This window comes from Carlito syrichta, unplaced genomic scaffold (assembly GCF_000164805.1).
Source record: "Carlito syrichta isolate Samal-C Ts95f unplaced genomic scaffold, Tarsius_syrichta-2.0.1 Scaffold90614, whole genome shotgun sequence".
Taxonomy (NCBI): domain Eukaryota; kingdom Metazoa; phylum Chordata; class Mammalia; order Primates; family Tarsiidae; genus Carlito; species Carlito syrichta.
In genome coordinates this window covers 270,939-297,549 of record NW_007034710.1, presented here as the reverse complement: position 1 = coordinate 297,549, position 26,611 = coordinate 270,939, and the positions used below count along the sequence as shown (strand labels likewise).

Sequence of the window (26,611 nt, the reverse complement as noted above, 5' to 3'; positions counted from 1 at the left end):
GGCACGCAGTATAGAACTGGAGGTGATGGCAGCCCCCGTTGCCGTCGAGGAGTAATTGTTTTCTACCAGTTTTGCAAATTACTATTATTTTGTGAAATTTAGGTAAACACTCTGTTTAGCTTGCTTCATTTATACATTATGTAATCTTTTGGAGGGTGTTTTAAAAGGCTTTCTTTGAAAATTAATTTGTTTTTTCTCCATTTTCTCTTTTTATTCAGGGTTATTATGTTTGCCGTGACATGCTAGGAGAAAAAGGAGATTTCATTACCTCACCTGAAATAAGTCAGATCTTTGGAGAGGTAATAGTCAAATGAATGAAACTATGTGTAAATGTTTGTGAGCAGATCAAGTTATGTGATTCTGTAATAGTATTTCACAGCTTTGTTTGTGATTCATAAAAGTTAATTTTTTAGTAGCTGATATGCTGAGAGGATGGAGAGGCAGAGGAGGAGAGAAAGGGTGGAGAGGCCACGTGAACAGTTTATACTTCATCGTAGGAAAGGAAATGGAGGGAACAGGGGCAAAGAGAAGGAAAGAGAGCAGGTGGAAGTGAAGGGGATGGAAGAAATAATCAGATGAAACATGAGAATGGAGGAAGGAAGAGAGACAGAAGGAAAGGTGAGGAGAGAGTTAGAGAGTACCCAAGACAGAAGAGAGAAGAGATGAAAGAGCACTGAAGAACTAGTGGCAGCAAGACAAGCTCTCCAGCCCCGGCCATGATTTAGCCACAGTAGAAGTCTCCCTTTAGTCAAAAGAATGCTAGTTCATTTATTCTCATATAAGTACCTTTGATGAATTTAGAAATAGGACATAGTGCTCAAGAGGAAGTAGAATCCAGGTATTGAAAAACATTGTATGTAAGAGCCATGTCGTCATTTAAATCATATGGATTTGAAGAAGTGGCATAATCACTTTCATCTGTCGCCCAGACTGGAGTGCAGTGGCCACTCCCGGCCACCACAGCCTTGACCTGCTGGGCTCAGGCTATCCTTCCGCCTCAGCCTTTCAAGTAGCTGGAACTACAGGCGTGCTCTACCATGCCTGGCTAATTTTTGATTTATTGTAGAGATGAGGTCTTGCCAAGTTGCCCAGGCGGGTCTCGAACCTGCGGGCTCAGGCAATCCACTCACCTCAGCCTCCCAAAGCATGGGATTACAGGCTGAGCCACCAAGCCCGGCTCAGTTTGCTTTCAAATATCACCTTTCTGTCAGTGATATCTTCTTATCTGTGTCATGGAACTTTTTGTAGTTATGAGTCTGCCTCATAACTATTTTCCCCTATTATTAATCTTTCTAAGTGGCTTATGTCATGACATCATTTCAGTGAAATTCCTATGTATGTGTACATATGTGTATATATTGCATAACAAGTTGTTTGTAAACATTTTGCTTTCTAGTGTGAGTGCATATTTATATTAAGTTTTATAATGTGGTGTACTTTATAATACTTTATTGTATTTCTTTCCTTGTCACAGCTACTAGGGATATGGTTCATCAGTGAATGGATAGCCACTGGAAAAAGTGTAGCTTTCCAGCTGGTGGAACTGGGCCCAGGTAGGGGTACCCTTATGGGAGATATTTTGAGGGTAGGTAACAAAATAATGTCTTTAACTCATGTAAGTGAATCTTGCTGTGTCTTACTGGGTTTGCAAACTTTGTTGATTTCCTTGGCTTTTAGTCCTATCTCCCTATTCTCATATTTCTCAGCAAAAATATAATGTCAGAATAATGTCATGAATCATTACTTGTTGTTGTCTGTAGTAAACTTAAAAAATGATGGGGAAGAATGTGAAAGCTAAAAATAGAAGACATTTAGAAGATACTGTGGGAGAAATAGGGAAATTTTAAAAATTATGTAAAAAGCAGAAACCATAAAGGGAAAGATGAACAATTTCAGCACATTATGATTAAGAACTTTTTTGTTTTGGAAAGAAATTAGAACCTTTGTTCTTCAAAGATATCATAAAGAGAGTGATTAGACAAGCCACAGAGTGGGAGAAGTTATTTGTAACACAATAACCAACAAAAAACTAGTAGTTAGACTATATAAAGAACTCATTTAAATCAGTGAGAAGACATAATTCAAGAAAAAATCTGGGCAAAGATGCGAACAGTTCCCTTCATAAAACAGGAAATCCAAGTGGCCGATTAAAAGATGCTCAGTCTCGTCGATAGTCCAGTAAATGAAAATTCAGGTCATGGAGAGATGCCACCATAACCCTCACCTGACTGGAATAACTGTCAAACTCTGGCAACACCAGGTCTTTGTGAGGATGGGAATGTGTGGAGCAGTGGATGCTTTCGTGTGCTGCTTGTGGGCATGGAGCTTGGTACAACCATGAAAGTCTGCTGGGCATTGTCGCCAACATCAAAGTCACTTTTGCTGTGTGACCCAGCAGTTTTACTGCTAGTGATATACCCTAGAGAAACTAGTGTCTATGTGTATCAGGAGGGGCATACAAGAAGACAGCAGCATTGTTTAAAATAGCCCAAACTGGAAACAACCCAAATGCGTATAGATGGGGAAATGGATCAGTGAATTGGTGTACTGTCCTGCAGTAGAACACCAAGTGTAAGAATGTGGGAAATCACAGCAGAATGCAGCAATATTCAGCATGAGACAAGACGAGTAAAAACAGCAATTTGCAAATGAAGTCATATCCCATAATTGTATTTATATAAAATCCAAGAATAACCAACATTAAACGATATTTGTTTGGTGATATAAACATATTTGATAACATTTATAAAGAAAGGTCAGGAAATGATTAAGAGTCAGAATGGTGGTGACTTCTGAGGGTAGAAGGAGGACTCTAAGGGTAAGGTCATGTCTCATTTCTTTAATCAGATGGTGAATATTCTTCCTTGTATCATTCTAATTGTATCAGTCTACCTAGTATTTTACAAAAACATAAAAAAGGTGGATAATTGTTTATTGTACCTGATAAGTAATAATATTTATTAAATTTTTGTCGTTTTTACTATTTTGGAACCCAGTAGATTTTTTGAGTTTATTTTGTACATACTTGGCAATTTAATGTAAAAAACAAAATACATACTTAATATAAATTTAGATTTCTTGATACTATATGATTTTTGCTTTAAATTGGAAAGTGAAGGATTTTTTTAACAAATGTATAAACAACTGACAAAGAATCCTGATTACTTCATCTCTGGGCGAAGGAAGAAAACAAAATCACTGATTTAAATTTCCAGGGCTCTCTTTTATATATATTTGTTTTGAATTGAAGTCTGGTCACCCAGACTGGAGTGCAGTGACACACTCACAGCCACTGTAGCCTCAACAGGCTGGGCTCAGATGATCCTTCTGCCTCAGCTCTCCAAGCAGCTGGATCTACAGGTGTGCGCCACCACACCCAGGTAATTTTTTGTTTTGTTTTGTTTATTGTAGAGACAAGGTCTCGCTAAGTTGCCCAGGCTGGTCTCAAACCCCTGGGTTCAGGCAGTCATCTCGCCTCCCAAAATGTTGGGATTACAAGTGTGAGTCACCATGTCCAGCCTCTTTTATATTTTTTTAAAATTAGCAAAGTCGTTTGAAGATAAGATATTTAATAAGGTTCTCAAATAATATTTTTTGGCTGGGCTTAGTGGCTCAGCCTATAATCCCAGCACTTTGGGAAGCCGAGGTGAGTGGATTGCCTGAGCCCATGGGTTCGAGACCAGCCCAGGCAACTTGGAGAGACCTCATCTCTACAATGAATCAAAAAATTAGCCAAGCGTGGTAGTGTGTGCCTGTAGTTCTGGTTACTTGGAAGGCTAAGGCGGGACTCCAACTAAAATAATAATAATAATAATAATAATAATAATAATAATAATAATAATAATATTTTCTTGTTCAAGTACTTTAAAAATCAAGTCTACAGCCCTTGAAATGTGTGAAGGATGCTTTTCTGTATTAAGTCATACTCAAAAAGCCAAATAATTTAAAAGAATGTAAAGAAAAAAGCCAAAGAAGTATTTCTTGTTTTTATTTTTTATCTTACTGTCTGAAAGATTTTTCCTCTTGGGAAGTTTTTCCATATGTAGTTTGATGTCAAAACTAAACTGGGAAAAATTATGTTCATATTTTCAGTTTGTAGCTGCATATTCGTATCTCAAAAGTAAAAGGCAGATTACAAGTGAAAATTAAATTCAAATGAGAAATAATATTGACACACTTTATCCTTTTGACATTGAGTTTTTATCCTTAAAAGATTGGTAAAACATTAGTATTTTCCTTCTTCCCTCACATGTTTACAACAGTAAAAAAATGTTGGGAAGCTAAAAATTGGAAATGTGGTAGAATCCTAGAGAAAAGCTGTCAAGTTATTAATGCCATTCACATTTGATTCTCTGACACAATATAGTTTCATCGTCTCAAAGATGAGATTATTTCATAGACATGGAGGCTTCATCAAATCAAGGCTCTATGCATTTTATTCCCTTTGTCTTTTCTTAGACTTCATACTCTGAATCATTGTTTTTACTAGATGCTAAATCTTTTATTTTCACTTGTTAATCATAATTTATCATTAGGAAGCCAAATTGTGCAAAGTCCATTTCTATGTAGATTATTCTTAATAATGCTAATAGGTTATGATTGTTATAGACTACTGGAGAGGGCTTGGGAAGGACAAATCTCTCTGAAGCCAAAAACTGCTTTTATTGTGACAAGACTAAATCATTAATGTAAATGATTAGAAAACCTAAAGTCTAAAATACACATTGTATTTTGCCAGTATTTTTTTTCTTCTTTCTGTATTAAGGTGTTCAGTCAGCTTGGGTCTGTGCTGAAAAACTGTGACATTTCAGTACATCTGGTAGAGATGAGCCAAAAATTAAGTGAGGTTCAAGCAGTGACGCTGACTGAGGAGAAGGTCCCATTAGAGCGTGATGCTGGAGCCCCAGTGTACATGAAAGGTGTCACTAAGTCCGGGGTTCCAGTTTCCTGGTACCGAGATCTGCAGGACGTTCCGAAAGGTAATTACTTTACATGGATTAGTGAAGGAATTTTGATCCCAGCCCCACAGTGGTGACTGGACCATACTTTTTACAGCAATAAGATGGATGATAAATTATGGCTGCCAAATCCCTTATTCATGGAGAATGACTTACTTTTTTCCTAGAAAAGAGCATCATACTAGTAAGTAAAATTGCCTGATGTTAGGGAGCGATGTCTTTCAGGTAGTTTTGTGAAAACAAAACAAAAAATGTCAATCTTCGTTGTGCTTTTTTGTAGTTCCCCAAAGATAATGTAAAAAAAAAAAAGTACTGATGGTGAAGCAGCCCTAGGCCCCAGGGACTCCAGGAGGCTGTGTTTGTGGGTTTAGCTCAGTTAGCTCAACATTTTTTTTTTCCTGTTTCAGTTGGGGGGTATCATTCTGTCACCCAGGTTGGAGTGCAGTGGCACGATCACGGCTCAGAACAGCCTTGACCTCCTGAGCTCAGGCGATCCTCCCACCTCAGCCTTCCAAGTAGCTGGGGCTATAGGCATGCTCCACCATACCCGGCTAATTTTTTTGTGGACATGAGGTCTCCTTATGTTGCCCAGGCTGATTTCGAACTCCTGGGCTCAAGCAGGACCCCCACCTCAGACTCCCAAAGTGATGGTATTATAAGCATGAGCCACTGTGCCGGGCCCAGTTACCTAACCTTTTCAAAATCCTTGCTTGTCTCAAGAAAAGCAAGGTGTGGTAGTAAAATCCCTGCGCTGGCAGGAATGTGGAGGAGTCTAGCTCAAACCTAAAGTGGCGGTGTGACCTTGGGCTAGGCATCTACAGCCATTTCTGGCCTCAGCCTGCCAGATGATTTTCTAGAATTCAAATCCCCCTTCCAGCTAACAAATCTGAGTTCTGATTTTTTTCAGGCACAGTGATAAAGATGTAACTTATAATTCAGGTGCCTGGGTTCTCTACCCCTTAATGAGGAAAATGAGAAAAGTGATGGTTATTCCTTATGTGTTCTGAAGTGTAGGCTTTCCATGAAGATGTGGGTGATTCTGTGGTGCTGATGATTATGGAAGAGTTAGGCATTTTCTTTTTTACAGCTGATGTTCAAAAGAATTAATTGCCATAAAATGCTGAAACATTAATTTTTTTCTTTTTAAATAGGGTACAGCTTTTATCTTGCACATGAATTTTTTGATGTTCTCCCTGTGCATAAGTTTCAGGTATTGACTGGGGAAAAACTCATGTCTATATTGAATATAAAAGGCCTTGTGTTGCAAGAATGAACATTTATGGTATCTATTTGGTATATGAATATTACTTGTTGGAGTTATTTTAAACTATTACTTGGAATTGATGTATATCAATAATTGAAAGGCAGAAATGAAGTATTAAAGAAAAATCTTAGTTCTGGGATAGTTAAGAATCTTACTTCTAGGATAAAGAAGTGGGAGAATGTAAGATGATGGTAACTGGCTATGGTGCAATGGAGGAATTACTTGAACAGTTTTTTCCTAGTTTTTAAAGAGATGGTCGTTAAGCTGGGTGTGGTGGCTCACACCTGTGCTCTCAGCACTTTGGGAGGCAGAGGCAAGAAGACTGCCTGAGGCCAGGGGTTTAGGACCAGGCTGGGAAACTTGGCGAGACTGTGACACTACAATAAATAAATAAAAATTTAGCTGGGTATGGTGGCGCACACCCATGGTTCCAGCTACTTGGAAGGCTGAGGTGAAGGATACCCTGAGCTCAGCAGATCGAGGCTGCAGTGGCCGTGAGCAGCGAGTCACTGCACTCCAACCTGGGCAACAGAGTGAGACTCCAACTCACAAAAACAAACAATAAAGAGATGATCGCTATGTTACTCAGCCTAGTCTCAAACTCCAGGAGTCAAGCCATCCTCCTGTCTCAGCCTCCCAAGTAGCTGAGACTATAGGCATGCACCACTGTACTCAACCAACATTAGCACATTTTCTAAAATTCCAAATATTAAAATTTTTCTTCATTCTTTTTGTGAAGGAATTTAAGATTTGGCATTCTAAGACTAAGAGCAGATCTCATTGTGCAGTAATTTGTTAGCAAAAGCTCCTGAATATTCTCTGAGTCCATTTCCACCTTTTGGGCACTTTGCATGCTGTTTATTTTCTTATGTGTACAGCTTCATCTGTGTCATTGCTTCTTCCTTATGACATGGATACTTTGTATTTATTAGTCTACTCATTGCTCAAAGGAAATAAAGTAATGCATTTAAACAGTTCGAAGTAGTAAAATGCTCTGTAACTGTTACTTATAAGAGGAGAAAGATGTTTTTGATACAGGCAAGTTTTGAGAACAGACTTGCAAAACCTTGTCTTTGTGTGTTACTTTGTGTTCAGAAAACCCCACAAGGATGGCGAGAAGTACTCATTGACATTGAGCCGCAAGTTTCTGACAAACTGAGGTTTGTTTTGGCGCCTTGTGCCACCCCAGCAGAAGCCTTCATACAAGTAGGAATACATTTTTTTTTCTTTGTCTAAGTTCCTTTTAGTGCTAATAGAATCTTCAAAGGCTTATTTTCTGATTTACTGTTTTAAAGTGGTTTTACGGGGGCGTTGCTAGCAACATCTGAGGTACTTTTTACTGACAGTGAAAGAACAGAGACTTGAGTCAAAAGCCTGTGTTAAAGTCATTTCTTAAGTGTGTGACCTTCTTGTCATGTAGTAAGAGATAAAGTTGGTAAGTGCTTACTTGCCAAGTCCCTTACCTTTGTTTACCCTAGGTTCCTGACTGTCAAATGATGATGATATGGTCTACTTTACAGGAAGAGTTTGACGTCTGTGAAACCAGTGTAGTACAGACTGTATTAAACAACAATAGAAGCTAACATTTATTGAGTACTTTGTATCTTTTCATTTAATTATCAAAAAAACTGTCTGAGTATTAGGTAAGTTCATTTCTTAACACTCTTTGGGCTAGAGTGTGACTTTTCCCCCATAATTCCACCCAGATTGAAATTTGATTCGAGACTGCCAAAATATATTTACTGCTGCTTTCTGTTGACTCCAAGGAATAATCCCAAGAGTCTGTCTTGGGATTATTTAAAGATTCAAAAAATCCCAGCACTTCTTAGGACTGTCTAAGCTTCAGGTTGCCTTTTTCTTATTTCCGTTTTTTCTACCTCTGAAAGACGACTTCTACTTTGTGGACCTTAACTAAGAACTTCCCACCCAGAAACTTTCAGCTTTAAAAGCATAAGAGCTTTTAAACATAAACCTATGAGTTAAGTTTCCTTTGTGAAATATAAGTTGAAGTATCAGACTGAACACTTGTGAATACTTCCATTTTTTCAGCTACATAATTTTACCTCAATGACAAACATTCGTAAAACTACCAAGAGCTAACCTCCTGGCCCTGGGATTTGTGATTCTTTTTAGTTCTTGATTAGTATTCACTTAAGAAGGAAGGAGTGAATTTTTCTTTCCACTTGAATGCAGTGAATGGTAATACAAGCTGGCATCTTCTTGAAGTCTGAGGTAGTAAGAATGTCAGCATGGTAAGCCAAGGTGTATCAGATGGTGCCTGGTGAGGCTGACTAAATGGTTTTTATAGGGGCTAAATGGTTAACGTTATATAATCCTTACAAGACTATATAATGTACATTTTATGTATATACATATGCATACATTATAGACATTGTATATAATGAAGAAACACACTCAGAAAGGTTGTACTTGTCTAGCAGCAAGCATAGAAAAGGCTGAGAGCCTACCCTAAGTCTGACTTTTCATCTGTTACACCTGTGCCACCATAGCCGACATCAGGGCAAGTGATTACTGTATTTTTAGTAAGGTATTAGAAGGGAACAAAAATTAATGTGTTTGGATAATAAAGGAAAAAAAAATCAAATGTTCTGCAAGCTCAGGAATTAGTGAACTTTCATATTTATTAGTCAGGCTGATAGGTATGTATTTATTGCCATTTCACTTTTTAAGCTAGTCCGCACTTATTGTGGACCCTTAGCTAATAATGAAATATCTTGGATAGTAAGGATCTCAGGTACATTGGCACAGTTTGTAAGCTGATGTTTCTAGAGGTAGGGGCATGCCACTGGTACGGTTTCTGCTCTAACAGGGCATCGTTATATACTTAATAGGATCTGCTTTGTTATGTTGGATTTATAACATTGCTCTTCAGGCAGAATTTTTTTCAGAGCCTGTTATAAGCCAGGCACCATTCTAGGCAGACAAAAGTCCCTTTCTCATGTTTTCAAACTAGTGGAATATATTTTGTATGATATGACAGAAAATAATTTTATTACTGATTTATTTTTGGAGTTTGGGGTCTCACTCTGTCACCCAGGCTGGAATACAGTGGCACGATAATGGTTGCCACAGCCTCGACCTCCTGGGCTCAGGCCATTCTGCCACCTCAGCCTCCCAAGTAGTGGGACTGTACACTAATTTTTTTTTTGAATTGGAGTCTCACTCTGTCACCCAGACTGGAGTGCAGTGGCTGCTCCCAGCCATCGCAGCCTAGACCTGCTGGGCTCTGGCGATCCTTCTGCCTCAGCCTTCCAAGTAGCTGGAACTACAGGCGCATGCTACCATGCCCGGCTAGTTTTTCTTATTTTTTAATTTATTTTAGAGACGAGGTCTCACCAAGTTGCCCAGACGGTTCTCCAATCCGCGGGCTCAGGCCATCCACTCGCCTCAGCCTCCCAAAGTGCTGGGATTACAGGCTGAGCCACCAAGTCCGGCCGCTAATTTTTTTTTTTCCCCAAGATATGGAGACTTACAGTGTTGCCCAGGCTGTGCTCCTGGGCTCAAGCCATCTCCTGAAGTGCTGGGATTATAGGCTTGAGCCACCACACCTGACCAGAAATTAATTTTATATTAAATAAAATGATAACACACCAGGAGATTGGGAAGACACTTTCCTTTTTATGAAAGAGATTAAAATGTTCTTGTAAACCAGGCGGATAGCATCAAAGAGCCAAGGAGTGTGTATAGTTAAAAGGGTGTCATGTGCAAAGTTCAGTGTCAAGAATATACTCATATTGAGAAGGTCTTTATTTTTCTTAAAAGTAGGAAATGCTCATTGTACAAAACCTGAAAAGCTAAGGAAGCAGTTCCTTTGAATGGTGTGTTTTGATTCTTTCAACGATTCCCTTGCCAGCATGATGAAACGAGGGATCATGTGGAAGTGTGTCCTGATGCTGGTGTTGTCATTCAGGAGCTTTCTCAACGGATCGCGCTAACGGGAGGCGCTGTGCTGATTGCTGATTATGGTCATGATGGAACAAAGACAGATACCTTCAGAGTATGTATGACTCTAACATGGTTTATCAGGATTTCATTTTGAGTCCTGAATTTCACTGAAGATCTTTATTTTGGTGGCTACAAAAAAAATAGAATCCTAGCATTGTTGTATTACATTAATTCATATTATTATAATTTCCCTTGACTTTAGATCTTATTCCAACCCCTCATCTCCTGTTCAACTCTCCTTTGAACAGGATCTGAGTTGTTGCTGTCTTCTTTAGTTGGAGAACTTAGGTTTGCCTAGTAAGCTTCTAAGTTAATACAAATGGAAAGACTTTCTTCACGTTCTTAAATTTTTCTGTCATTCCCATCTTTTCCTCAATTCAAAAAAAGTTTGGTATTTCCTCACAGATTTTTTTTTTTTTTTTTGAGTTGGAGTCTCACTCGGTCGCCCAGACCGGAATGCAGTGGCCGCTTCCGGCCACCGCAGCCTCGCCTGCTATGCTTTGGCAATCCTTCCGCCTCAGGCTTCCGAGTAGCCGGAATTACAGGCATGCGCTACCACGCCTGACCGATTTTTTGGTTTATTGTATAGATGAGGTCTCGCCGCCCAGGCGGGTCTCGAACCCGCAGGTTCAGACAATCCACTCACCTCAGCCTCCCAAAGGCACGGGATTACAGGCTGAGCCACCGAGTCCGGCTCTCCTCACAGATTTAACCTAGCTACTGTACCCATTCAAATATTTCCTATCACATTTCCATTGCTTTTTTTTCTCCTTCCGATAGCCTTTCTTAGTGTTCTTTAAATATGTTGAATTCTGTTTAATATACTTTATTTATTTTAAAAATGTGGGGTACAGTTTAGAATTTCATATACTTTAATTGAACTAGATGCTACGAGTCATTTTCTGGATATGTGGTTCTTACTTTCTAACTCTGTTGTGTCTAAGAATAACCTGAAGGTGTGTTAAAAATGCTGGCTCTCTTGCCTTGCCTCCAGGATTCTAACTGGCTAGGTCTGGGCGGAGGCCCGTAATGTACTCTCCGGGAATTCTGAGGCCCTTGGTCGACGGATAGTACTTTGTAAAACATGCATACATGTTCTCTGGCTAGGTAATTCTCTGGATGAACTCAGAGAGAATCAATGGGATCTCCTCTATTTCACCACTTAGGCATTAGTGAAAGCGTTCAGTGACTTTATGTTAAGGGTCTGTCTTCAGGCATCTGACACTGCACTTTATATCGGGATTTCCATGTAGCATCTCTTATGAAGAAAGGGTGCTACTGCATATAGAGTTTGGGAACCATCGATTTAGGGCATATTTTCTTTTTAACACCTGCTATGTAAACATGTACTAATACGGTGTTTCTTTAATCTTGATGATAACCATAAAGGGCAAAAACTCATTTCCTTGTGTTCCAGGGGTTTTGTGGCCACAAGCTTCATGATGTCTTAACTGCCCCAGGAACAGCAGACCTAACCGCTGATGTGGACTTTAGCTATTTGCGAAGAATGGCACAGGGGAAAGTAGCCTCTCTGGGCCCAATAAATCAACACACATTTTTACAAAACATGGGTATTGATGTCCGACTGAAGGTGAGCTTTACTGTATTTAACTGTCATTAAATATTTTCATTTTGTCGTGTTTCAAAAGTTCCCCTGGCTTAATGCTCTCTTAGTTTTAGGCAGATTCCTGTTGTTCTAGTCTCTTCAGGTAGTGTAGGATTTAGTATCACCAGACATCTGCTGGTAAGTTTCATGCATCTCTTAGCCAAAAAAGAAAAAAAAAATTTCTTTTCAGGTTCTTTTAGATAAATCTTAGCCTGTAGTTCTGGCTACTTGGAAGGCTGAGGCAAAAGGATCACTGGAGCCCAGCAGGTTAACACCGGGTTGGCTGTGAGTGTGCCACTGCTCTCCAGCCTGGGCGATGGAGTGAGACTATACTCAGAGAAAAAAAAAAAAAGTTTCATGCATCTCCAAGTGAGGTAGAGTTAAGACTTCCAAGAGGTGTTCCTATTATTAAGAAAACCTTGTTCACAGGTACAAATTTTCTAACTGTTCTTCTGAGGACGCTTAAACCTTACTGTCACCAGATCACCAGGGGATGTTTGTTTAAAAAACAAATCCATAAGTCTGGGTCACAGCAACCTTTTTTTCTCCCTCGAGTCGGGGTTTTACTCTGTCATCACCCAGGCTAGAGTACAGTGGTATGATCATGGCTCACAGTAGCCTCAACCTCCTGGGCTCAGGCCATCCTTCTGCTTCAGCTTCCCAAGTAGCCAAGTGCACACCACCAGCCTTGCTGATGTTTTTATTTTTTGTAGACATGAACTCTCACCATATTGCCTAGGCTGCTCTTGAACTCCTGGATTCAAGCAATTCTTTTGCCTTGGCTTCCCAAAGTGCTGGGATTACAGATGTGAGCCAGCCTACATTTTTAATAAGCACCCCATGATTCACCCTCTTTATAATTAGAAATCACATTTTGAGGTGAGAATTTTTTTCTTTTCAGGTTCTTTTAGGTAAATCAGATGAGCCATCAACAAGGCAGCAGTTACTTCAGGGATACGACATGTTAATGAATCCTAAGAAGATGGGAGAGAGATTTAACTTTTTTGCCTTGCTGCCTCATCAAAGACTTCATGGAGGAAGGCATCATATGAACGAATGTCAGTCAAAACCCTCTACATCACCTGTAGCAGGGTTCAGTGAGCTGGCTTGGCGGTGATATTTCACCTTGGACTTTTTACCTCTCAGCCTGCTTAAGAAATAAAATAAAAACACATTTCATGCATTGCAGGTAACATTGTTAAAAGTATTTTATCTCTTCACAGCCATTAAGAATAACTCATGTCATATGTGATACAACCAAAAATTATAGAGCTTTTAGGTTGTGACTGACTTTTGGTACAAAAGTGTGTTTTCAATGTAATGTTATTATGAAATTATGTTTCCTTGAATTAATAAAGTTAGTTGCTGTATTTCCAATTTATTTTTAAAAGTAAACCTGAGCACTGATTGGCTTAATAAAAACTGGAAACAGCTTACATGGCTACTCACAAGGGACTGATTATTATTTCTAAAAATGAGTTAGAGCAATTTTTTTTTTTAAAGAGGTGTGGAGTCTTGCTATATTGCCCAGGCTGGGCTTGAATTCCTGGCCTCAAGCAGTCCTCCTGCCTCAGCCTCCCAAAGTGCTGGGATTACAGGTGTGAGCCACTGTGCCTGGTCTAGAGCAGTATGTTCTGACATAGAAAGATTTCTAAAAAGTAAGTTGAAAAAAGTAGGATGCAAAAGTTTAGTTACGATCCCATTTCTGTTGAAGGAGAAAAGTTACATTTAAGTACTTACAAGTAATTTCATAGAAACTAGTATGCTAGTGTAGACTGGTTTTCTGTTCTCTAACATGTATTTTCCTACAAAAAGTAATGGATGCCCAATAATCACTATTAAATCTCCTAAGCTGGAAAGTGGGTTTGAGGGGTGAGAAGAGACTTGGTGTCTGGATTTTCTACCTTATGCTTCTGTGAATTTTATAAGTAAAATTAATTTTTTAAAATTAAAAGTCACAGTAAAAAACAATAAACCTGACATGTGCTTGAAATATGAGTACATGTAGATTGCCTAGGAAGAATAATTTTCTAAATTGAGCTAGTTCTTATTCTCAGATAAATGTTGAGTTTTCGTTTCATATTAAGCTCTCATTTTTTGGGCTCAAAATCTTTATATTAATGCTGGAAACATGGACATTCTCAGGAATTGTTAAATTGAAAGATTCAAGAAAAAGAATACCAGCCATATGTCTTGCATTCAGCAGAGTAGTGAGCCGTTGCTTTTTGTTGTTGCTTTTGCTTCACTGAGGTCAGGCTAGCACTCTGACTCACCCTATGTGAAGGAAGATGGAGGCCTTACTGTCAGATGCTGCCCTGCCTTGGGCCATTCCTGGTCACTCTTACTGTTTCCTTATTTATTTTCCTTTTCCAAAGACTTGGTTGGGAGAATTTTTGAAAGATGTGAATGTCCACAGTTGTTTCCTCCCAAATCTGTGAAAGTTTTTCAAATGAAGGAGGAAGAGTATGGCGGTACTTTATAGCTTTAAAACTAGAAAATGTATTTGATACTAGGTTTTTAATTTTTCTAAATCTTCTTTCTGGTAGTTACAAGAGTTGAATAATTTGGTGGTAGCTCCTGAACAGTTTATCATAATTCCAAACTTCCATTCCAAGTAATGAGACCCCCAGATAATCACCTCAAATTTAGTATAAAATTGTAAAAATGAGGTTTTTGGTTTTTTTTTTTATTTTTGGCAGGTTAAAAAAAAATCAGTGCTTTTAAATATAGCATTAGTTCCATTTACAAATACTGTTTTCAAAATAGTTCTATAACTAGGACTCCTGGGAATATAACACAACCAAATAAAATTTTCTTTGTATACCTCTATTACAGATAGGCTCAGGTTTTTACATGGAAAAGTATGGCGATACAGAAATACATTTTATTATCAAGCTTCTTTGAGTATATTTACATAAAGTTAGATGTAACAAAAAAATACAAAAATGTACTGAACAGTGTCATTACAGACTACTTTGTACATTATTAAATGTTTCTAACAATTATTTCTTACACATAAACAATTAGACTTCAAGACAGAAGGTTAAGCAGATTATACATCTGGAGTGATTACTCCACTCCAATGATCTAACAGTGCCTTTAAAAATCTCTAGAAAAGTTCTTAGGCATTCAACAACAAAAACAAAAAAAGAGTGCAAATTAATTTCATGGCTTGTGATGTTAGATTATGTAAGTATAGCAAATGAGCATGGTTCCAGTTAATCTTCACCTTTCGCAGTGAAACGCCAGCAAGTAGCCTAGTGACTGTTATTCCATTTTGTGCATGTTGATAGACATAGTCTTACTTGGGAGAAATCTGGGGAGATCATCCTTTATCCCAGGGAAAATAACATTACTAAAATGTTTTTTCAAAATTTGGTTTACTTTTTGAAACTCCTGTTTGAGAACAAATGATTGAGAGACAGGGAATGTCTCCTGAGATACAGAAGCACAGTGCTTAGGAGGGTTGAGAGGGGCTCAGAGCCATACTGCCTGGCTTCTTCATGCACTAACTGTGAACTTTGGCAGCTGGTTAATCTCCTTGTGCCTCAGCTTCCCTATCTGTAAGAAGGGGTTCAGAATGCACTCACCACTATGGCTGTTGTCAGTAAAACATATAAAGAACTTAGCACACAGGAGCATAACATCTGCTACTGTTCTCTCAAGGATACTTTAGTCCTGGGTAGGAGAGTAGCTTCAGGGGTCTCTAAAGCCTTCTCTTAGTCTGTTCACACACACGAACACTCTTTTCCTTTGCCATCTCAACTCCAGCGGACAATGATAATTAACACTTAGTTTACTGACTACATTCATACATATCTGATCTTCACAACAACACTGTGAGGAAGGTAGAGGCAAGAATTACTATTTTCATTTTACAGATTGAGGAACTAAGGACTGTCATCTTCCCAGGCCAACATAGCTAATAAATGATGGAGCCAAGACTTACACCCAGATCTTCTGACTCCAAATCTTTAGCACTTTTACTCTTCTTAGAATGGGGAAGAAAAAAAAGGTTTACCACAATTACTGAGGAATGAAGAAAGAAAAAGCCAATAGATTTCTAACAGGCGGATGTACCAGATCTTAACTTTCTTTGGGGAAAACATTAGTAACTATTTTAAAAATAGCTGGCTGCTGGAGCTGAAATATTAAAAGAAGTACTTTTTTTATTCTTTAATTTGCTGTACTGATAATATAGTCCCACCTTTATGAACTGCTTCTTGCCCATCTCTCCTCATCCCCCCAAACAATCCCAATACTTTAGGAGGCCAAGGCAAGAGGAGTGTTTGAGCCCAGGAGTTCAAGACTAGCCTGGGCAACATAGTGAGACCGTCTCTCTACAAAATATAAATTAGCCGGGTATGGTGGCATGTGCCTGTAGCCCCAGCTACTCAGAAGGCTGATGTGGATGGATCACCTGAGCCCAGCAGGTCCAGGCTGTGGTGAGCCGTGATTGTGCTGCTGTACTCCAGCCTGGGTGACTGAGTGCAACGCTACTCAACAACAATAAAAAACATCTGAGATACCTGCAGAGCCCTCCAATAAGCTAAGGGAAGAAAAAAAGCAATTGTTTGCTATACAGTAACTGCAGTTTTAACTGACCATGCACTGGCCTTCCTTTTAGTATATGTTTTTCTCCCACTAATTACTGAATCCTGGATAAAGATAAACTTGTTATTCGAGGTTAGCGCTGTAGCCACTGAATGCTGGAATCCAGTGCTGGCATCAGGATGGGGTCCGTCAGAGTGTGAGTATTTAGCAGCGGAGCTGAGCCATGTGAAGGCACAGGAACGACTCGGCACTTAGACCCGCAGTCCCTCTCCTCGTTTTGTAACATCAGTTGTCCCAGATTATCTTAGAGGCCGTGGTAACATACTCACAAAAGGTGAAAGCTGATTTTGATGTTTTGGGGAGCATATTCAGAGCAGCAGCTCCAGGTTAGGAAGCACTGCTTTGGAGTCCCGACTGACCCAACAGAGAAAGGGCAAGCAGCCCACCACACCTTTTCTAGGCATCCAGGAAAGACCCCTCAGTGCCTCCATGGTCGGTTCAACAAATGCTAAAAGTCCTTAGAATAAAATCACATATTGGTCACCTCACAGTTATATCTTAAATACAAACTGTCTAGTAATCAGCCTTATAATGTATGATTTGGTCAAACTGCGGTAACTGGACCCTAGCTTGACCTTTTTTTGCCTTTTTTAAAAAAATGTAAAAATAGGAAAGGGAAGATAAATTAAGTGGTACTAATGTACTAAAGTGAAAGATTAGGAAATAATACAAAACCAGTTATTGCATATGTTACAAAAGGTTATAAAAAGCTTCACCTTGACTCATGGTGAGTGTTTCCCTCCTGTACCTACTCATTATGAACTACAGTGTTGGTGTCGCCGATGATGTCTGTTTCCTCACGTCTTTGCACTTGCAGACGACAACCTACAAAGAACAATATATTTCAGGCCACAGAATGAATGTTTCCTCACTGAGTGAGCTCATTTGGAATTAAGGGTCTTCTTCCATATCGTCTGGATTAGGAGCCATGATGAAGTGCTTTGGGTAAACAAGGTTGTGTGTGTATGCATGTATCTCCCAGCGAGCATCATCACTTTCATGTGTAATGTAACGTTCTCCAATGCGAGTTTCAAATTCTCTAAGGTCAAGCCAAGTCTGATAATCCTAGGAAAAAAATGAAGTGATTATGAAACGTAAAACAAAATATTGTTAAGTCAACAATGATAAATGCTTTTTCAAATTCAGGGTCTTTAATGAAGGAAAGTAACTAGTTTCTGAAATTAAAAAAAATTACTTCAGGCTTCTGAGGTGGCTAATAATCACTAAAACATTTTATAATACTAAAACACTTAGTTTTACAGGTTTTCTCCTTACTCTAAAGTTTGCAGGGGTATCAAGTCAAACATACAGGGGGTACTAAAATTATACATATCTTAAGTATGACATTCACTCAAAAGGTGGCGTTATCAAATGAATGCTAGCATCACCATGTGACAGGCAGTACAGTCAAATAAAATGGTGGAAGCATGGTTGAGCAAATGCCATACTACACATTGCTACCATAATTTAATTCAACTTCGAAAAGTAATACATACATAACAGTTCTTAAAATGTGTATACATTTTTTTGGCACCCTGATATTTTAAATGGCATTTTTTTGCTATCTCTGATGCAAAAATAAGCCTTTTAGTGGACATTTAACATAAAATATATTTGATACACTAAGACATCACGCTAATCTTACAAAAAGATGAACACATAAGCCCTATGAAAGGCTAAGCCACTGCTTTCAGTTCATGGGCTTGTAACTGCCTCTCAACACCTATCTAAATGGTGTCCTACAGATTAATCACTTACATTCTTCTAAGGAATGTGTAGAATCTGTTGGTCTTAGGTGGTTTCATTAAGCAAGACAAATCCTAGTGAACTGCTCAAATGAGATTCACCAAAGAGATAATACATTTTTTTTTACCTGTAGCCAGGGATGACTAAGAGATTTGTCAACACTGTAACGTTTTCTCATCTTCACTTGAAGTAGGTTGTTTATCAAATCAATTGCTAAGAGAAAAGACAAAATGAGAAACATGAATTGAGGTGTGTAGAGGACCCCAAACCTATGACTCCTAGAAGAGAGTTCCACCCACAGGAATGTAGAGTTGAAGGATTTCTGCTTCTCAAGGACATGAAATTTAACATGTAAAGTGATCCATAAATGTTTACTGAATTAAGTGTACCCAGCAAATTTTCATTTTACTTAGAAAGCAGAATAGGGTACACGTTGAAATCCACACTCTGGAACCAGACTACCTGGGCTCAACTGGTTCTGCTACTGACTAGCTGTGTGATATGGGCCAGTTACTAAACTATGCTATGCCTCCTTTTCCTCATTTATGAAATAAAGTTGATAAGATTAAGTCAGTTTACATAAAGGGCTTAGAACAGTGCTTACATGTGAGTACTAAGTAGGTGTTCGCCATTACTATTTAAAGATGAATAAAACAGACTCTGATTACAGGCTGATTCTCCCTCCAATGATACTGTGTTGCTCTCTAATCCCTGGCTTGGTCTGGAAAAGCAGCCAAAGCCACTGCCTCTACAGGCATGGTTAGATTGAGGTAGCAACTTATTGCCAAAAGTTCACAATTTTAACAAACAGGTTCAGGGTGTGCTGGTGTATATAGTGATTGTAGGCAGGGGGAAAAAGGCCCAAGCAAATTGTAGGAAACGGTGCAGAAGAGGAAACAGCCAGGTTGTGGGGGGAATCATGGGAGATGAGGCTATGCTGAAAGGCAAGCTTGGGCCCCATCCGAGATCTACAGCTGCAAAGGTAGTTGGAGAGGTCAAGTGCTTGGGAGACAGTAAGATGAAGATAATGTTTCCTGAAGATGATCTGGCCGTGGTGGCTGGGGAGGACTGGAAAAGAGATCTAATATGACCGCAAAAAAGGCATTTTGGTACTTTCAGAATGAGGTACTTGGGTTAGTGCTGGGCCTGAGAACTGTAAGGAAGACAGAGAAGAAAAGACAGTGCACAAGGAAGAGTGGTCAAAAGTGAGTAACTAACTGGAGCTGGAGGCTAAATGGGAGATATTAGCAAGGAAAGTCAGAAGAGACACTGATTTGGGATTACAAATATTTTTAGACTAATAAACATAGAGCCAAAACTTTTTTTTTTTTTTTTACCTTCACCAGAAATTTCTCTCCATGGGTTTGGTGGGTACATAAATGCAGCATTTTGGATTTGGTCATTTATATCTTCATCCTCATTAAAAGGAAACGTGCCACTGAGGCTCACATAGACGATGACCCCCACTGACCACATATCTAGAGAGCGATTGTAGCCTTTGCTCCTGAGAACCTCCGGGGCCAAGTACGCTGGCGTGCCCACCACAGACCTCCTGAAGGACTTCTCACCGATGATGCGTGCAAACCCAAAGTCGCACAGCTTCACCTGGCAACCGAAGGAGGGTAATTTTATATTATCGTGTCTTCCATATATAACTATATGTCAGTCTATGCGTAGATCCCCTACTGTCCCTAAATATGATGCAGTGTTATTTCAACATATTGCCAGCTCTACCAGTTATGAAAATCTGACAGCTGTAGATAGGAATAGGAAAATGGTAAAATATTCTTCTCCCAAAAAACAGATACATTTATAGCCCTGTGATCCTGACTGACAGTGTGAAGAATTTTTTCCTGTGCTTATTTCAGAAGAACTTTCCCATTCTAGCTTTCAGAATGCCAAATGCCAGACTGCTGTTGTCAGCGTTCAGGTTTTGGATGAAATGGAGGGTGCTGATCTTTCACCACTGTCCTGTAAGGACATCACTTTTCTATAATCTGTGAGCAGGAATCATGTGTTTCAGTGGTCTCATGGTGCCTGGACACATAAAAGTACTCAATAAATGCTGAATGAAAAACAAGTAGCAGTATTTAAAAACATCCTTTATTTTACTTAATCCTTAAAATCTCTTTTTGCAAAGACACTATAAATTGGCAAGTAAATAAAACTGGGGTGTGTTCAAGATTGTTAAAGATAACCCCCTTTTTTTTGAGGGGTCTCACTGTGCTGCTCAGGCTGGCTCACTGCAGCTTTGACCTCCTGGGCTCAGGAGATCCTTCTGCCTCAGCCTCCCAAGTAGCTTCAGGTGTGCGTGACTGCGTCCAACCCAAGGTAACTCTTAGTGTGGATAGTAGGAGCAATGCTGGAGGCTGCTCCCAAGAGTAAGGGCAACAGTGTTTCCCATGACTATGGAATAGGTTATTACTAATCAGATGTTTGAATCTGAAAGAAGTTATATGTGAAGGCAGCCATGGTTACTACCATGTCCTCTTGGGAAGAAAGTTCTGGAAGTGTGGTGAGCTTGGTAGAACTCAGAACATTTTAGCTTGCTGCCCATCTTTTTGTAGAGGCTCAGATGTTGGTGATTCATGGCTGCATCCACGCTGAACAAGCAGATGCCACGTACTTTCTGGAGGAAATGCTCTGACTCACAAAATGTCTTCAGAACTAACATTAGGGTACACTGAGAGGACAGGGAGTTTGCCTCTAGAAAATAGTGGTATAAATAGTGACTGGAAAACAAAGACATGAAGATACAGTCAAATACTGCTTGCTGTGCTGGGAGATGAACTCTGACACATGTTTTTATGAATGACATTTGCTATGTCATTACTGAATTTGGCTGCTTTATTTGCATCTTTGAAGTTAGGAGTACTGACCTTGAGGAAATACGTTTTTTTTTTGTTTGTTTGTTTTTTCTGGTTAAGAGCCAGATTTCAACTAACATCTCAGTAAAGTCAAGATGACTTGGCAGTTTGACAGCTGATTAAAGAAGTGGAGCCATGGCAAGCACTTGAGGGAAAAAAAAGCAGCAAGTGAACGATATATTACTTCCCCTTTGCTCCTAATTGAAAAACTGGCTCACTAAAGCAGAGGTCAGAAAGTTGGAGTCTTAGCCATAACCACAGGGGTGTGCAGCCTCTGCCTATACTATTTTGAAGATCAAATGCGATAATACATTGAAGCAGTTTATTTAAAACACTGCACCAACTACTTGGGGACCCTTAAGCCTCACCATGAAAGGGAATCAATTTTAACCACACAGAAATCATAAATGAGTGATTTTTAAAAATACATCTATTTGAAAAGACAATTTTAGTTGTACTTATCAAGCAAAACAGCTACCTCTTGTCCTTATTCTAGCCATTTGTCTAACTGTACATATTTCAAATGTACATAAGTAATAGTTTGGCAACGGATATTCTAGCTGATTGGAGGCGTCATCTATGACAATCATGAAAAACGGTTGCAGGTACCACCGCAACCACCACCACCATGGATTTCATAAAGTTAGTTAAAAAAAAAAACCAAATTTGGAGAGACAGGGTCTCGCTATGTTGTCCAACTCATCATGAACTCCTCAGCTCAAGTGATCCTATGGCCTCAGCCTCCCAAAGCACTGTGATTATAGGCATGAGCTAAGATGCCTGGCTCAGAACAGTCATTTAAAAATTTGAGTTATGCTCCATTTAGTAAGTCATAAAATCTATTTAGTGGATCAAGATCAACACTTTAAAAAAACTGAAACTCAACTGAATTAAAAAAAAAACCAAGCTGGGCTCGGTGGCTCAGCCTGTAATCCCGCGCCTTTGGGAGGCTGAGGTGAGTGGATTGCCTGAGTCCGCGGGTTCGAGACCCGCCTGGGCAGTGAGACCTCATCTCTACAATAAATCAAAAAATCAGCCGGGCGTGGTGGCGCATGCCTGTAATTCCGGCTACTTGGAAGGCTGAGGCGGAAGGATCGCCGGAGCCCAGCAGGTCGAGGCTGCGGTGGCCGGAAGCGGCCACTGCACTCCAGTCTGGGTGACAGAGTGAGACTTCCACTCAAAAAAAAAAAAAAAAAAAAACCAGCGTGTACCACACATAACCAGGATTCACGCACATGATAATGTCACGTATGTGAATGCGGCAGTGATGGGAAATGCTTTTCTTACGTTGGTTTTGGTAACAGTGTTTGAGATACAGTACTCTAAAAAGGAAAAGGAGTGGGCTGCCTAACCTCCACTGAAATCTGTACTCCACCTTCAAGTGATACCTTGGTTGGTTTCATCTATGAGGAGCTCATCCTGGTCGCCACCCACCAACACAGGCTGCTTCTCACCCTCTTGATTCCCAGCCTGTAGGTGGTGAACGGCAGTCTACATGCACAGTTACTCCTTGAGGTCTGGCAAGGTCTTAAGTCTTCGTGAACATAATACAATGAAGTCTGAATTCAAGCTATTTAGTTACTGAACCTCACTGGTATTTACAGGCTAAAAACCATTTCCGTAAGATGGCATGCGTTTGAACCTGCAGCACCCAGCACACTGCCTTTCATTATGTTGGTACTTCGTAAATGCGGTCAGAATCATTTAACATCTTTCTCCGAAAGGTTCTGGAGAATTTCTCACCTGAGGAAATGGCTCCGCTGATGCCAGCAGCACGTTTTCTGGCTTTAAATCACAGTGCACTATGTTCTTAAAATGCAGATTCCTCAAAGCAACAAGTATCTGTTAAGAAAAATGATTTTTTTCAATGTCTAGAAAATCAGTTAAATCTCAATGTGACTCCTAGAATGGTGTAATAATTTGAAAACTCCAGCACAGTTCATCAAGATTTGCTAAAATAGTGTGCTATTTGGTTCTTCAAGGTTAACAGTTCCCACAATTGCCCAATATGTAAAAGCACTACTATGTAATTATCTTAGTTCTTATTCTCTGGTTTCAACAGAGTTAAAAATACCTGTGTGACCATGAATTTAGTAATTCGTTCTGGAAGCCGGCTTTTCTCACTCGACAGAATCATTTCCAACATGTCTCCATGCAGCTTTTCCATTACCACAAAGACTCTCTCTGGGGTTTCAAACATACACTCCAAGTTTACGATCCCAGGATGGTGCAGATTCTGCAAAGAGGTTGCAGGATAGTGATGTGACCAACTTAGGCAGAAACAGCTTTACTATGAAAATACCCAACAGAGTATCATGATTATATTAATTACATGGCACAGAAGGAAAAACAGCTTACAAAAATAAATAAAAGCAAACAAAATAAAAACTGCAATTAATAAGTGCCTTAGATTCTGGTTTTCCAAGTTGTGTACTGGAGAGTGTTATCCTGAGGGAAGTGACTGTCTTCTTTTTCTTTTGAGTAGGAGTCTCACTCTGTTGCCCAGGCTGGAGTACAGTAGCACACTCACAGCCACTGCAGCCTCAACCTGCTGGATTCATGCGATCCTTCTGCTTTAGCCTTCCAAGTAGCTGGAACTGTAGCACTATAGGTATGCACCACCATGACAGGCTAACTTTTTTTATTTATCGTAGAGTTGAAGTCTTGTCATGCTGTCTAGGCTGGTCTCAAACTCCTGGGCTCAGGCAATACTCTAGCCTTGGCCTCCCAAAGTGCTGGGATTACAGGCTTCAGCCATCACACCCGGTGAGGTACCCATATTTTAAGGAAAAAAGTATACAGATGCTCCTTGACTTATGGCGTTATGCCCTGATAAGCCCATCATATATTGAAAGTATCCTAAATAGAAAATGCACTTAATATACTTCTGACAGCGCTCTAATCTTATGGTGTCCCTGAATAGGTACCAATTACCAACCGATTTTTAGCCAATTACACAGAGCTCTAGCTCTTTGGGGGCTGTATTTGTGAAGGTTTTTGCCCAAGAGATGCTTTTGTTTCTAAGGTAGCTACTTATCTAAGTCTTCTCCTAACTCATCTCTCTTTCTAGGCTCAGCATCTCTACCTCCATCATCCCAGGTTTCTTGAGCACAACTAGGTTAAAGGATTGGAGCTGCACAAAGATGAACGGCACACTGTTTCTGCTTATGAAAAGCAATCTATCTTATGTTCTACTGGCAGAACGCTACCATATCCGGCTGATTTTTTGATTTATTGTAGAGATGAGGTCTCGCTGCCCAGGCGGGTCTCGAACCCGCGGGCTCAGGCAATCCACTCACCTCAGCCTCCCAAAGGCGCGGGATTACAGGCTGAGCCACCGAGCCCAGCAAACTTTTTAATCCTTATTAATAGAAATATAGGTGGCCCCCAACTTACAATTTCAACTTTATGATGTGGATCTGAAAACAGGCATTCATTCAGTAGAAACCATACTTCCAGTACCCACACAGCTATTCTGTTTTTGTATTAATACTTTCAGTCCACTATCTACAAATCACATGAGCTATCCAACACTTCATTATAAAACAGGCTCTGTGTTGGATGACCATGCTCAACTGTAGGCCAATGCAAGTGTGCTGAATCTAAGATAGGTAAAGGTGAAGGTGTGACGTTTGGTAGGTTGAATGTATTAAGCTCATTTTCTGCTTAACGATATCTTCAATTTATGATGGGCTTACTGGGTCATAACCCTATCACAGGGAGCATAAGCATACTTTTCTTACACTTTTTCCTTAATATGGGTAACCTGATTATGTTATGAGGACCAACTTTTTTGGTCTATGTGAGGTATGTGAGTTCCATCTCTAAAATGTTTTGTGAACCCACCATCATCTCCCAATTAAAAAAAAAATTTAACCCTAAACCCCCTCCCTGCCTCCCACCTTTTAGTGTCCCCAGTGTCTTTCATTTCCATCTTTGTGGCCATTTAGCTCCCGCAAATAAGTGAGAACATGCGGTGTTTGGCTTTCTGCTTTTGAGTTAGTTCACTTAGGATGTTCTTCAGCTCCATCCATGTTGCTGCAAAGGACATGATTTTGTTCTGTTTTATGGCTGCAAAGTATTCTGTGGTGTACAGACCACATTTTATCCAATCAGTGGGCATGCAAGTTGGTTCTATTATTTTGCTATTGTGAATAGTGCTGCAGTGAACACAGAAGTAGACACCTTTTTCTCTTTTTTTTGAGTCAGGGTTTCATTCTGTCATGTAGGCTGGAATGCAGTGGCAAGGATCACGGCTCACTGCAGTTCTGACCTCCTGGGCTCAGGTGATCCTCTCGCCTGAGCCTCCCAAGGAAGTGGGAGTACAGGCATGTACCACCCAGTTAATTTTTTTATTATCTTGTAGAGATAAGGTGTCACCATGTTGCTCAGGCTAAGTGTGGAGATTACAGGTATAAGGCACTACACCTGGTCTCAGTTATCTTAAATGCTGACTTCCTCTGGGTAGCTCCCTAGTAATGGAATTTCTGGGTCTAATAGTAATTTTTAGTTATTTGCAAAATCTCCATTCTGTTCCATTGATCTGTTCTTGTACTAGTACCATGCTGTTTTAGTTATTATGGCCTTGTACCATAATTTGAAGTCAGTGTGATGCTTTTTACTTAGGACTGCTTGGCTATTCAGGCCCTTTTTTGGTTCCATATAAACCGGATTGTTCTGTGAAAAATGATGTTGGTATTTTGATAAGGATTGTGTCAAACCTAGATTGCTTTCAGCAGTATGGTCATTTTAACAATATCGCTTCTTCCAATCCATGAACATGAGATGTTCTTCCTTTTGGTTTGCATTATCTACAATTTCTTTCATCAGTGTTTTGTATTTCTCCTTATAGAGATCATTCACCTCCTTGGTTAGGTGTATCCTAGGTATTTTTTTTGTGGCTACTATAAATGGGATTAAGCTCTTGATTTGGTTCTTGGCTTCAGTGTTATTGGTGTATAGAAGTACTATTGATTTTTGTACGTTGACTTTGTTTTATGAGACTTTACTGAAGTCGTTTATCAGGTCTAGAAGCCTCTGGGAGGAATCATTAGGGCTTTCTAGATACACAATCATGTCATTCGCAGAGATAATTTGACTTCCTCTTTGTTGAATTCAATGCCTTTTATTTTTCTCATGGTGGATTGTTAGGTGGGCATGGTCATCTCTCAATTCCTACTGAAGCTGCCCTAACTTGAGCCCACATGATCTTTCTGCAGTAGTTTCCCCTACACTGTGTACATGCAGTGATACGTATCCACCTGCGTAACAGTCATGAGTGCATGTATTTTACTCTCATCAGCTATGTTCCCTGAGGGCACAGAATATCTTAGTTGTTTTAGCTTCATATCTGCATGATGGGAGGTGTTTTTAAAAAGGCTTAGAAAATGAAACAGCACATGCAAAATAAACCTGTTTAGTAACCATTTTAAAACAACTTAATGACATCAATTTCCAAGTAGCAAAATTAAAAATGACAAAACTTAATAGTAGATAAATGAAAGCAAAATGCCCCCCAGTGGTGGTAAAATGAAAGCAAAATGCCCCCCAGTGGTGGATGTGATGATGGCTGCAAGCAGTGGAAGGCTCA

At 39.6% G+C, this 26,611-nt stretch overlaps 2 protein-coding genes across 2 annotated transcripts in view; one reads left to right on the top strand and one right to left on the bottom strand.

The window, feature by feature from the left end:
• NDUFAF7 (NADH:ubiquinone oxidoreductase complex assembly factor 7) overlaps window positions 1-13,230 on the top strand; it is a 17,252-nt gene extending 4,022 nt beyond the window's left edge. Inside the window, exons 3-10 of the mRNA XM_021712606.1 lie at window positions 219-299; window positions 1,475-1,585; window positions 4,766-4,979; window positions 6,110-6,168; window positions 7,318-7,428; window positions 10,097-10,240; window positions 11,606-11,779; window positions 12,696-13,230. Of these exons, the coding sequence (XP_021568281.1) occupies window positions 219-299; window positions 1,475-1,585; window positions 4,766-4,979; window positions 6,110-6,168; window positions 7,318-7,428; window positions 10,097-10,240; window positions 11,606-11,779; window positions 12,696-12,911 (1,110 nt within the window). The 3' untranslated portion in view covers window positions 12,912-13,230. The remainder of the gene's footprint in view (window positions 1-218; window positions 300-1,474; window positions 1,586-4,765; window positions 4,980-6,109; window positions 6,169-7,317; window positions 7,429-10,096; window positions 10,241-11,605; window positions 11,780-12,695) is intronic.
• A 3,859-nt stretch (window positions 13,231-17,089) lies between these two features.
• Window positions 17,090-26,611, bottom strand: part of PRKD3 (protein kinase D3) — a 61,334-nt gene continuing 51,812 nt past the window's right edge. The window contains exons 14-18 of the mRNA XM_008058678.2: window positions 23,096-23,257; window positions 22,765-22,863; window positions 19,492-19,759; window positions 18,282-18,367; window positions 17,090-17,473 (exon numbers count right to left, since the gene is read on the bottom strand). Coding sequence (XP_008056869.1) covers window positions 17,300-17,473; window positions 18,282-18,367; window positions 19,492-19,759; window positions 22,765-22,863; window positions 23,096-23,257 — 789 coding nt within the window. The 3' untranslated portion in view covers window positions 17,090-17,299. The remainder of the gene's footprint in view (window positions 17,474-18,281; window positions 18,368-19,491; window positions 19,760-22,764; window positions 22,864-23,095; window positions 23,258-26,611) is intronic.